The sequence below is a fragment of the Diadema setosum genome, chromosome 19 (genome assembly GCF_964275005.1).
Source record: "Diadema setosum chromosome 19, eeDiaSeto1, whole genome shotgun sequence".
In the NCBI taxonomy this organism is placed as follows: Eukaryota; Metazoa; Echinodermata; class Echinoidea; order Diadematoida; family Diadematidae; genus Diadema; species Diadema setosum.
In genome coordinates, this window is record NC_092703.1 from 5,854,213 (window position 1) to 5,867,687 (window position 13,475).

Sequence of the window (13,475 nt, forward strand, 5' to 3'; positions counted from 1 at the left end):
TAGGCAATACCCGCGCTTGTAATTGGTAGCTCAGGCACCACTTGACAGGGCTGAGGGGGCCCGTTGCATAAAAATTACAGTTATGGTAACTTTGCCATCCAGTGAGGCCCGTTGCATAAAAGTTACAATTATGGTAACTTTGCATCCGATAGTAACTACCATGGCAACAATAATCAACAGCCAATCACAATCAAGAATTCCATGGAAGTTACCATTGGATGGCAAAGTTACCATAATAGCAACTTTTATGCAACGGACCACTTCCATGAAATTCTTGATTTTTATTGGCTGTTGAGTATTGTTACCATGGTAGTTACCATTGGATGGTAAAGTTACCATAATTGTAATTTTTATGCATCGGGCCTCTCAGGAACGCATTGCCAAGGAAGGCAACAATACTTTACCAGTAAATAACTTCATCATTCATCGTACGCAGAGCGGGTTGCCCTCTGGGGACCGTTTCATGAAACTTTTTGTCAGTGATTTACACCGACAACTGTTTAAAGCTACTGAAATCCTTGCGTCTGATTGGCTGATAGCAAATTTGTCGGTGAAAACCTCCGACGAACTCGTTGATGAAACGCCACCGCACCCTGATCGTACACAATTGTACCGCCCTCAACGTTCGTGGCAAAAACTTGTAATTGTACACATGCCGTAGAAATGGCAGAATACTCCGGATCTGCAGCCACAGCAACGGAGGTAAATGTGTCTCTTGACAGTTAAAGATCACTGTTTATACTTATTGCTTTATGTACAATTGCAAGCTAACTGAAATGTTATGGGATTATCGATGTACCACAGTAACGTTCACATGCAAACAGTCTTAAGGCCTAACAAGTATTGTAGTAGGTAAGCAACACTGTAGTCCCATAAGTTGTCTTTGATGTGGCATTTGCCTTGAGAGTTAAAACTCTGCCTGTATAATGAGGTGCGGGCACCTCGGAAGGACGTCAGGGGCCCGAATACCGTCACCCCACTTAAAATTGTTTTCAGCGCACTAAACAAAAATGTATGCCCGGGACTGTGTTCTGTACGCTTGAAACTTGGCAGGGCTACCACTATCATGACTATCGAGCAAATTGTGGTGAAAACCGAACAGTTTTTCGCGAAAATCTGAAATTTTCATAGCATAGGGCTATAACAATAGTCAATACATGTAGTTAGTATAGGAATACGTGTTATAAGTCACCTGCACGCATCTTTTACGTGTATGTCCATGGGAACATCACTGTCACCCGCACACGTCTTTTACGTGCTAAGTCTGTGGGAGAGCGGGTGACGAGTTGCAGGCCCCTTCCTTAGCGCGCAACTTTTTCGCATCGTTCGCGTTCGACGACGATAGCTTCAAATTTTCAATATCGATCAGTGAACTTGTGATTCCATTGGAATTTTCAGCATTTTTCCTGTATGTGAGTTGGATTTCAAAGAATTTCAGTGGCGAAATGTGATTCAAATATGGGCAAACATTAACTATGACGAGGTGCGGGTCACCCAAGTATACTAGCTACACGCAGCTGCTGTCCAGCGACAGCGGCTGCACCTCTATTCCTTCGCTGACGTCATTTTTCATTGTGGTTGTGCGACTCCTTCATGAATATCTTTATTAAACGTGGAAAACTAAATTACAAGGAATTATCGTAATCTATGATAATCATTCAATAATCGGTAGCGCTTTTTTGTTTAATTGCGTCAAAAACTCACCGAAATCTGTGGCCGAAATCAGGTCCATAAACGTCCTTATTGCTTCACTCCTCATCTGCGTGTTATTTGAATGGCATTCACTCTCGTATACAGTACTACAACGTACAACGTAGGTAGTATACGAGAGTGAATGCCATTCAAATAACACGCAGAAGAGGAGTGAAGCAATAAGGACGTTTACAGACCTGATTTCAGCCACAGATTTCGGTGAGTTTTTGACGTAATTAAACAAAAAAATCGCGTACCGATTATTGAATGATTATCGTAGATTACGATAATTCCTTGTATTTTAGTTTTCCACGATTAATAAAGATATTCATGAAGGAGTCGCACAACCACACTGAAAAATGACAACGTCTGCGAAGGAATAGAGGTGCAGCCGCGTCGCTTCGCGACAGCGGCTGCGTGTAGTTACCAAGTATACTAACCCTGTCGCGGGGCGCTGTAACATGGTACATATTGGGGACGCTGCTGCGGTTATGCCTGTACCTGCTGTGGCTGTGCTGTGGGTGTCTGGTTGTTACGTGTTAGACCTCTATAAGTTAGTGAGGTGCCCGCACCTTGCCAGGGGCCCGAATACCACCACCCTGCACACTTAAAACAAAAAAAAAAATATGTCCGGGACTGTGTTCAGTAAAGTTTAAATTCATCCCTGAAATATAAACATATAGACCTAACGTTAGTTTAAATGATAGAAGTTTAGAACTTGGCAGCATTACCACAAACAAGCAAACTATGATGAGAAACGAGCAGTTTTTTGCGAAAATTTGAAATCTAAATATTACATCTAGAAATATGTGTAAAACTGTAATAATAAATATCATCAGGCACGGTCACCTGAACGCATCTGTTATGCGCTTGTCTATGGGAGCATCCATCACAGTCACCCCCACCACATGTCTATTAGTATTACATGCTTTGTCTATTTCTGTATGGGAGTGCAGATGCATGAGATGGCAACTGCAGGCCCCTTCCTTAATTTAGCTCACAATTATTCTATTCAGCATCGTTCACGTTGAAGGATGGTAGCTGCAAATTTCTGGTATCGTTAGAAGTTAGAATTAAAATATGTTGTGTCTATTTGAGGTTTGTAAGTACAATAGATCCCCAAAATCTATTTTGAATGGAAAATTGTAACAAAAAAAAAGGAGGGGGTGGGATGAATGAGATGAGAAAGTAGCTGTGAGCCTGTGTTACGTGACATAACATTACGTAACATTGACGTGATGTTGTGGAGGGATTCTACCTGGATACAAAAGCTCCAGATTTTGATTTACAAGTGTTGGTAGCTTTGGCACCATTTCAGAGGTGCCCATATGCTTTATATTTTTTCAGTACTATGATGTATATGTGTACATATGCATCTAGACAGTTCCTGTATTGTCAATTCATTGTTCAGTGTAGTATTGGTGGTATTAAGTTATGAATTTTAAGTTTACTCACACTATGGTACCTTATCTATTTCGTGACGTCATCATTATGTCTCCCATGGAAACAGGATTCTGAAGAACCACAAGACTTTGACCCCTCGGAGGCGGATCAGGATGTTCATGTGACCGAGAGTACTGACAAGAAGAAAAGGCTCTTCACCAAAGAGTGTGAGTCAGATATCCGATGTGTTTCTTCTTTGGCAGAATGCATTCATATTTAGGAATTGTGAGATGGCCTGTGATCAAAATGCTTTCAGTTAAATCAATTATTTCTTGAAACTGAATGGAAACCCACTTTAAGTATCAATCACAATGAGTTCTCCATACATTTATCTCTTCTTCCACCCCCCATAAAAAAAAAAACAAACAAACAAACAAATTGAAACAAAACAGCAATGTGCAAATTAACATTCCAGTTGGGTGTGAAGTACAGTTTAAAAATTTTCACTTAAAACAATCAAACTCAAAGGCAAATAACATGCGATTAAAATGCGAACAATGTGGCAATATCTCGGCTTTTAGTGGTCATTAGTTGGCATTCAATTAATTTTCCCACAGATGTGGCTCTAATGATAGTCACACACACTTATCTGGATGAAACAATGCAATAATCTTGTTGATACATTGTGAAATATTAGGGATGAAGAGAATCAGTAAATCTTTTTTTTTTCTTTTTCTTTTTTCATTGAGAGTTCCAGGACACCCCTGTGGAGCTATGAACAAAGTAACCTTGAAGGGATTGTATAGTTTTGGTTGAGACTTAATTTCAGGTTTCTAACATTTTTTGGTGAGAAAATGAGAAACCTCTTATGAAATATGACAGAGCATTTATTTCCACGAGGAATTCAACATTTATTAGATGAAAATTGGTTTTGAAATGGCTGAGATATCCAAAACAGAGCGATTCTAATAAAGTGTGGGACCCATCTTTATTACGATCGCTTTGTTTTACTTTAATTTTGGATGTTTCAGTCATTCCAAACCCGATTTTCATCAAATAAAGTTTGAATTCCTCTTTATAAAATGGTATGCTCTGTACTATTTCATAAGTGTTTTCTTGGTATCTCACAAAAAGTTAGAAGCCTACAAAATTCTCATCTCCACCAACACTGTACCATCCCTTTAAGGATGCAGCAATCAGCATATGATGACATAAATGGTATCCCGGGGTACCAAATAAAAATCAGCCATTTTGTTGAATTATTTATTTTTTTAAAAAGGTTGTACCCTGGGTGCCAAAAAGAGGAAATTATTTTGGTGCTGGAGCTAGCGCGCGCTAGCCACTGCACTGCACTACACTAAAGCACACGCTAGTGGTATCGCAGCTTTCATGCACGCATAGTATAACATGCAGTGGCATGGGAAGGACTATGTACACGCACACAGTGCATGCATTTTTCTCTGACTGTTCTCGAATGGACGTGAGGTGGCGCTACACAACGCGGTAATCCGGGGTACTACGGTACCCCGGGGTAACGCGTGGTGCATCATATATATGAAAAAGACTATTTTACATCAAATGTCTCTTTCTTCCTTCCCTTGACAGTAAGATGTATGATGTATGGCTTCGGAGACGACCAGAATCCATATGCTGAAACAGTCGACTTACTGGAGGATCTTGTACTGGAGTTTATCACTGAAATGGTAAGTGCAGGAAAAACAGCTACTTGGTAATTAATTCGAATAGTTGGAAGGAAGAGAATCTACTGTGCTAATGTTGTTATTGTCTAGAATGACAAAAGAAAAATAAGATTGTTTGATAGACTGCATGTACTTAATATTAACAGGTTGGACAGTAAGCTGGTTTATGGCTGTAACTCTCTCCTCAATGTCTCCGTTTTCCCTCCTTCTCCACAGACCTTGAAGGCAACGGAGGTTGGCAGACAGGGCAGGGTTCAAGTGGAGGACATCATCTTCCTGATCAGGAAGGACCCCCGAAAGTACTCCCGCATCAAGCAGCTCCTCCTCATGAATGAGGAGTTGAAGAAGGCAAGGAAAGCCTTTGACGAAGCCAACTACTAGCCCGCCAGGAGTGGGAGCAGGAGTGCTCTCTTGACTGGTAGGCAGGGTTCCTTGACCAGTGGAGACATTTGGCAGTAACCTGTGATTCTGAAGACAAAGAGAAGTGGAGAGACAACAAATGGACATAATCCCTGTTTGGACCTTTTTCCAAATGACAAACTCACTATTCACTCTCAACTTTGCAACATGTGTTAATTTCATGGAATTCTGGAATAAGTTTTGGATGTTCATTTATGAATGTGGAAGAGCTTCAAGTTATTCTGGTCTTCATGAGCAAGGACTCTGAAATTGCTGCACTGGTCACTATCACTATACAAGGTTGATGAAGGTTTTCGAGCACAATTTAATTTGTGTGTTTAATTTGTCTGAATTTGAGGAGTTAGGGCTCAATTGAGAGTGCTGTGTTGTTGATTGCTCAACTGTTAACCTTTCGACCTCCAAACGATCACCATGGGGGTTGGGAGGAAAGGGAAAACCCTCAGTGAAGGGCACCAGAGAATGAACTATCTGTACCAGGCCGCACACTGCGTGCTGGCGCAGAACCCCGAGAACTCGCAACTGGCGCGATTCTACATTGAAACCATGAGGAGGGTGTCCGCCAAACTCGTCATGCGCCTGCAGCCAGACATCAAGCGTACCGTGTGCAAGAAGTGTAGCGCCCTCCTAGTACCGGGTGTCACGGCCACTGTGAGGGTCAGAGGTCGTAGGCAGAGGCATGTGGTCGTACGCTGCCTGGATTGTGGAACGATCAAACGGTTCAATGCCAATGACAAGCATGTGTTATGGGTAGAGAAACCTGAGGCTGCTGTCCAAGAAGGGAAACAGAGCACTTCCTCATAGTGTTTACCCTTAGAACATTGTTTTTAGGTGATTTATAATTTTTTAGGAAACTTTTGTAGGAATTTGAATGTACTAGTTTATATCTAGAGCTGTTGTCAGAGAGCAATACAATTTGATACCAAGTTGTAGTTTTATGTCAAGTATTTTGCCATCATTGCCTCGTTGAGTGAAAATGTGGTGATGTCGCAATGAATGGTAATTCTGCAGTCAGTGATTTCTTGATTCTGATTTGATGTTGAATAGTGTTGCTATGGTATGTAGTTCCCAAGAATAGGGGGGTTCACACGTACACCAATTAGGGGGACACAAATCTTGAGATTTGCATCGCGATCGCAATCTCGAGATTTTTGCATGTGTGGACACGAAAAAAACCCGAAAATCAGCGCGATCAGCATCGCGATGCTAATCCCAAGAAATCTTGAGCTTATTTCTAAATTAGCGCTCTAATTTGCCCCCGCTGGTATGTGTGAACGGTCGGGTTTAGAAACTCGAGTTTTTATATCCCATCATTCAATGCGCACATCACAACAGAGAGGCCTCTGCAAAGAGGTCCTTAACCTCTTTGGCGAACCACAACAACAGCGCGTATACCACACCACTTAAAACAATGGGCAGAGAGAAGCGCAGGCAGTGAAGCGCGCTGTGTGACCCAGTTCGCAGGTTTGGCTGTTGTCTTGATCGGCAGTTAGCGGGCTATTTCTCCGTACGTGTGAATGGTTGCAGAAAACTCGAGATTCCGAGCGCAATCGCTATCTAGCTAATTTGGAGCGTCTGAACGGTTGCAAAAAATCTAGAGATTTGGAACGCGATCGTCATCCCGCTATTTTGTATGTGTGAATCTGGCTAAAGACAGAGTTACCATTAATTGGAAAGTTCTTTTTGCAAAAAGTGCTAAATCCTTTTTTTATCAAATTGGACTTTTAGTACATGTAGTCCCATATAGTAAACTCTATCGGAGTATTGGAATTCTTGTAAGAAAATGGAGAAATCTGGCAATGAAAAATGAGTTTTGTTCCAAAAGGTGCTAAATCCTTTTCTGTTTTGCTCCAAAAGGTGCTAGACCCAGCAGAATCCAATCAGAGACCTGTGTGCATGCTTGCCACTTTTTCACCCAAGCTGAGAGTAAGGCCAGGCTAGCCAGCTTTCCAGCCTGTGTAATGTACGCTGTAGCTGTCCAGCTAACCCACATTATTTCCCAAATTATTAACTGTGGATTTTTTCATTTCTTTGTAAATAAATTTTTTGCAATGTAGATGTAGGAAACAGAAGGAGAATGTGTAAAGATATTAAATCATGTCAGAAAAATGCATTAAGTCACAGAGACTATTCACTAATAACAGTATTTTTGTTTTGTACATCACTGTGTTATTTTTTATTTTCATTTTAATTTTTTGTTCCAATCAGTGGAGACACATAGATTTGTTCTGAGGTGCATTTTCTTTATTCCAGCTTGGGACAAAAAGATATTGCATGAAAACACTTAAAAGCAAGTGAATTCCCCCCCCCCCCCCCTTTGTACCATCAAAAGTGGATTTAGCACCTTTGGGAAAAGAACTCTTCAATTGAATCCCATAGTTTTATGCAGCAGGGCGAATGTTGGCAGTGATCATTTTGATTGTGCCAGTACCAGTGTGTGGATGAACGCGATGTACTGTCTTAGCAGGGAGGTGGTCCCTGGTCTTAGGTGCCAACACTTGTGATTTTTTAACTTATGAAGTCTGTAGGATCTCTGTCCATTTCTATGTTGTCGTAATTTGTAATTTGTCAAATACAGTATGTTGTTGTTTTGTTTTTGTTTTTGTCCCCGCCGAACGAGTTCGAGCAGGGGACTATGAAACGGGCTCCGTACGTGTGTGTGTCCGTGTGTCCGTCCGTGTGTCCGTCCGTCCGTCCGTCCGTGTGTCCGTGTGTGCGTCCGTGTGTGATCAAAATGTTCAAAATGCTACTCCTTCGCCATTTCTAACCCGATTTTGATTCTGTTTGCTTTATATGATAGCACTACATGGGAGCTTTGAAACTTCTATACAGAATTTCAGTTGTGACCTTTGACCTTGACCTTTGACCTATATTGTACATTTTGCTTCAAAATGCTACTCCTTCGCCATTTCTAACCCGATTTTGATTCCGTTTGCCTTATATGATGGCACTAGGTGAGGGCTTCAAAACTTCTACACAGAATTTTGACCTTTGACTTCTTTGACCTTTGACCTTGATTTTTGACCTGTATTGTACATTTTCCTACCAAATGCTACTCCCTCGCCATTTCTAACCCGATTTCGATTCCGTTTGCTTTATGTGATGGCACTAGGTGAGGGCTTCAAAACTTCTACACAGAATTTTGACCTTTGACTTCTTTGACCTTTGACCTTGATTTTTTTACCTATATTGTACATTGGCTACAAAATGCTACTCCTTCGCCATTTCTAACCCGATTTCGATTCCGTTTGCTTTATGTGATGGCACTAGGTGAGGGCTTCAAAACTTCTACATAGAATTTTGACCTTTGACCTCTTTGACCTTTGACCTTCATCTTTTTACCTATATTGTACATTTTGCTACTGAATGCTACTTCCGGCGGGGACATATATTACGCACCGCGTAATTTCTACTTTTCCTTGTTTTCTCTGAGGTGACTGTCCATTCATCAAGTACAGTTGAACCTCTATTATCCGGCCTCCCTTTATCCGGATCTCTCTATTATCCGGACGCAATCTCGCCGTGATATTTTTTTAATAATTACGGGAAGAAAGGGGGATTCCCAACTCCTTGAGAACTCCTACCCAAACACACATGAATTACATATTACTTCCAATATGATTAACATACATTGCATCAAATTTCCTTCCAAATTGCTTACCTTCAGACATTTCAACATCCCGAAACATCCCCAAATGTAACAATGAAAAGGTTGCAGTATACACATTACTACATGTGGTACTACAATGGGCTTCATCAGTACATGTGTATGTATATGTACATGTATAAAGCATTGAGTCTCCCGTATCCAGCCAAATCCCTTATCCGGATGAGCCCCGGTCCCGATTTGTCCGGATACGAGAGGTTCAACTGTAGTAATTGTCCCTAACGTGACATGACCAGGGCATTATGTCCTTTATCTACTCGTTACATCAATTTATCTTCATAAAATGACATATTTTTCTCTATTACACAGTGGAACAGTCAGGTTGGATATACCAGGTGTCCCCCCCAAAAAAAAACGAAACGGTGGATTTTCAATACCTTGCATTCTAAAAGTGATATATTTGTTGACATCATTAGAAAGAGCATCTTCTGCAGAAGACAATGATACCAAAATCATTAAATTTGGTTTAAAACTATTTATTCTACGCTCAATTCTGTGTAAAAATGCAGTCATTTTCAAATTTTGCTGAATTGTTGTGACGTATGAGCGAAGAATTTGGGTGCGACACGCGTTCCATGTACGGTGTATTAAAGCCCGTTGATCCATGTCAACAAACGATGCAGCTTTCACATTGGGCGCGGGCCAGGAAAAAACAATGTGTGTGTGTCTGTGTGTGTGTGCGGCCAATGTGAAAACTGTATCTTTTGTTGACATGGATCAACAGGCTTACACAATACACCGTATTATTATCAGTCCTAATCATTTTGTACGCACTTGACATTTCGTCGAGGAATGTGAGTTTAAAGGTCTGAAATTGTATGTGTGTAGGTGCATACAATATTATACTGGGTTCAAATTTGGTACATGATACGAATGCGGTGAAGGTGACTTGGCTTGACCAGTGTGCGTCAAATGAATTAATGTTGTCAGTGGTTGTCACAGCTTTGTCGCTTATTTTGCACTTTTTTGTCATTCTTGATGTCATTTGAATAAAAAATGATGTGATGTTATTTTCTGGTTATTTCTCCTCATGAACATTGTGTCCTCTTTATGTGTAGAATGCATAAAGGAAAGTTTAAGAGTTGATATCCATAAGAGTATCATTCATCTGTTGGCCTATTGCATACTGGAAATGGGTAAGCCCCGTACAGTCTATGGATATCTCAGGATCTTGTAGGGAACAAGTTAAACCAGCATTTTGGCGCAGGGTGAATTTGAGGCAGTGATTGAAAACCCTCTGTGGTATCTCTGAACGACTTAGTGGGTTACAAATTACTGTAAAGTGGAAATTTTCGTGGTGTAGAAATTTTTGTGCATTTCATGCAACCATAAGCTCCCACAATAATAAAAGCATGCAAGTAATTTTGCATGCCATATGTTCCAGGAGCTAATGCCCCAATTCTGCAGAATAAAAATAGGCAAAATTCATCTTACCTGGCTGAGTGTGAAAAATTACTCCCACAAAAAAAAAAATCCACTTTTACAGTACATCTGTTCATTATGTTCTTGTCTTGACCTTAAATATGACCTGCATCAATTACATTGTATGAAGTTTAGAGGGCACACATTGAGTGATGTCTGTAATTGAAGATTTTTTTAAGTTGTGATCAATCCAAAGAGCTTTTCCCCAGTAACTGCTAGAGTGCACAGTATGCATACGCCCTGTACTGTGGTTTTGTGAGCGCATGGTGAGTACTTGGAAGATGACAAGGTGGTGGGCTCGCCCCTTATGCTAACACGCTAGCAAACAAGCAACCGAAGAGCAGCCAAATCTAGGAGTGCGTAAAAGTTCAAATGTTTGTGTAATACGCGCTGTAAAAATGTTACTTCGGTACGCAAAGTCCGCCATTACCAAGTAGGTAATGGTAGCCCTCGTGAAATCACTAACACCATTGTATAGTTCGCCCTCTAGTGGCGGAGAGGAGAAAAATCTCTTTGGATTAATCAAACACTAATTGGCAATTCTGTGATGTCACACACAAGTTCACACACCATTTGCTCTGTAATACATGTATACAAAAACAATTGTGCCATGAAGTAAATTTCCAATTGTACTTGCACCCATTACAATTACTGTAAATGTTTTTCAATACAACCCCTCCATGCCCCCCCCCAAAAAAAAAAAAAAAAAAAAATTAAATACATATATTCCATTGTCACTAAGAAAAAAAGAGATTTAAGGTTTTTGTTTTGTTTTGTTTGTTTGTTTGGTTGTTTTTTTTTTTTTTTTTTGCTCGGGGCAAATGGAAGGTGAGCTCATACACTACTAAGAGTTGCTAATTTGTGCTTGATTTGTCACTACAGTGTACTGAAACAAAAACAAAAAAATCACAACTTCTTTATTTTTCATCAGAATTTACACATCTGAATTAGTTCCTCTCATTTCTCTGCTTATACTCATACAAACTAAATTTCAGGCAGGACTTTCCCCAGCAAGTGTATTGCCAAATCAGGGAAACAAAACCAAAACAATATGTACGCATGGAATGCATAATACATCAACCATATCAGATTTTAAATGCAGCAGTGACTCTACTACAGACAGGGAGATGTATGTAAGGAATGCATGACACATCAACCCTATCAGATTTTGATTGCAGTAGTGACTACACTACAGACAGGGAGATGTATGTAAGGAATGCATGATACATCAACCATATCAGATTTTGATTGCAGTAGTGACTACACTACAGACAGGGAGATGTATGTAAGGAATGCATGACACATCAACCCTATCAGATTTTGATTGTAGCAGTGACTGCACTACAGACAGGGAGATGAAGATGACAAGCACACTGGTGGATAAAGATAAAGGTTGCTTTTATTGATATACACAGAATACACAGGGCTTTATACAATATGTACACTGCACAATATAATCTGTTCTCTCATTTAATTGGCCTCTTTTATTTAGGAAGAACATTTTTTTTTTGAACTGTTACCTTTGTATGCCACTGCCTTTTTAGTATGGACATACCAAGAGATAAGCTAAGATTGCAAGGGAAAAATAACCAAAAGAAATATTTAATGGTAATATCTGTACCATGACAAAATAAAATAATGAATGAATGAATGAATGAATCTGTAGCAAATATTCTGTTAATTTTTCAGCTAGTGTGTTGGCCCACATTGAATATTTCCACATTGAAAATATGGAATGCACTGTATTATTTGCTTGTTTGTTTTTTAAGAGTGCATTTTAATAGAATACTGATACAGTACATATGAGAATTCTTGTAGTTCGAAGGTCCTAACTGGCCACATTGTTACCTATTAAATCTTCTTGGTCAAAATAACTGACTTGCCAAGAATTTACAGCAAAAGATTGAATCAGTAATACAATTTGTATGTAATTTGACCAAAATTGGCATGGTTAAGTTTTGTTGTTGTTTCCCCCCCAAAGTTTGCAGCCTAATTAGCAAATACAGGCCGCTCCGTTATACATGTACCATAGTCCTTGGGACTGGCACCTTTCTTTTATTATACAAAAGAAAAATTCTGTCATATCCAAAGAAATAAGGTGTATAAATATGGCTATACAGATTATTTAGAGACCTGAACTTTTCGCTTCATTGTTGCAAAATTTTGTAATAACTGTGTCTATTATTACATGAGTGCACTGAAGCCATTTGTCACCTGTGTTTATCTGGCACTATTCAGACTAAAAGTATAAAAGCCAGTATAAACATGTAAAAAACATGGCAGCTTTGTACAAGTTACAAGTCACATTAAGTTGGAGTGCACTGGACGGTAATTATGTTGTGCAGGAAGCACACCTGATAGCAACAACTTCAGTATGGTGATACAAAGCTGAATCTGACGATTTAGTAGTTTTACATCCTTCAGGTAAAGGTCTTGTATCAACTCATTCCATTAAAACAAACTGTCACTGAAGACTGCACACAGATTCACCAGTATGGGAAAATACAGCCCAATCTAACAGAGGTGAGAAAATCCTTTGAGTTTCTTGAATTGTGACTTACACAACAGAAACAATAGAATACTGTAAAAGTGGATATTTTCAAGTGACTAATTTTTCGCGCTCAGCAGGGTAAGAAGAGTTTTGCATGTTTTTAATTCAGCGGAATCAAGACATCAACTACTGGAACATAAGGCAAGCAAAAATATTTGCGTGCTTTTATTTTCACGCTAGTTTCTGGTTGCGCAAAATGCGCGAAAATTTCAACACTGTATAAATTTCCACTTTTACAGTATAAAACACATGCTTGCTTCTACCCAAGATAGAATTTTTCTTCAACTTAGTCAATGTTTTCACAGGTAAGAGGTGGACTTGGGCGGGGTGGAGTTAGGCGAGGTTGCCTGTAAGCGAGGGAAGCTTTTGTAAAGCAAATAATGACAATCTTGACAAGCTGCAACTGATGTAACAGTGAAGCAATGTCATCCTAGACACTAGTTTATAGTTATATCTCACTCGCTACACACAAGCTGGGGGTAGAGCTGTGTGGTTTCTCCACAGACCTGCAGGCATGATTTCTACGAGGGATAACCATCAGCAAGAGCTTGCACACAAATGAATACAAATTGTACTGTACATCTTTGGTGTGCTCTCGGTACAGCATGGTTAGACCTGTGTACAGAAGACTGACTGGTTCTTC

General features: G+C 39.9%; 2 protein-coding genes across 2 annotated transcripts; both read left to right on the forward strand.

The window, feature by feature from the left end:
* Positions 1-650: 650 nt before the first annotated feature.
* On the forward strand, positions 651-5,206 carry LOC140243159 (transcription initiation factor TFIID subunit 13-like). The gene is made up of 4 exons (XM_072322889.1): positions 651-702; positions 3,203-3,302; positions 4,681-4,778; positions 4,992-5,206. Exons 1-4 carry the CDS (start codon positions 664-666, stop codon positions 5,154-5,156), a joined length of 402 nt encoding a protein of 133 aa, XP_072178990.1. The 5' UTR covers positions 651-663; the 3' UTR covers positions 5,157-5,206.
* A 362-nt stretch (positions 5,207-5,568) lies between these two features.
* Positions 5,569-6,124, forward strand: LOC140243160 (ribonuclease P protein subunit p21-like). Its single transcript, XM_072322890.1, has one exon. The coding sequence runs from the start codon at positions 5,607-5,609 to the stop codon at positions 5,994-5,996; it is 390 nt and encodes a 129-aa protein (XP_072178991.1). The 5' UTR covers positions 5,569-5,606; the 3' UTR covers positions 5,997-6,124.
* Positions 6,125-13,475: the final 7,351 nt, after the last annotated feature.

Coding starts and splice junctions, on each gene's coding strand:
- LOC140243159 (XM_072322889.1), top strand. CDS start 664: ATGGCAGAATACTCCGGATCTGCAGCCACAGCAACGGAG. Junction 703..3,202: donor CTGCAGCCACAGCAACGGAG/GTAAATGTGTCT, acceptor CCATGGAAACAG/GATTCTGAAGAACCACAAGA. Junction 4,779..4,991: donor TGGAGTTTATCACTGAAATG/GTAAGTGCAGGA, acceptor CCTTCTCCACAG/ACCTTGAAGGCAACGGAGGT.
- LOC140243160 (XM_072322890.1), top strand. CDS start 5,607: ATGGGGGTTGGGAGGAAAGGGAAAACCCTCAGTGAAGGGCACCAGAGA.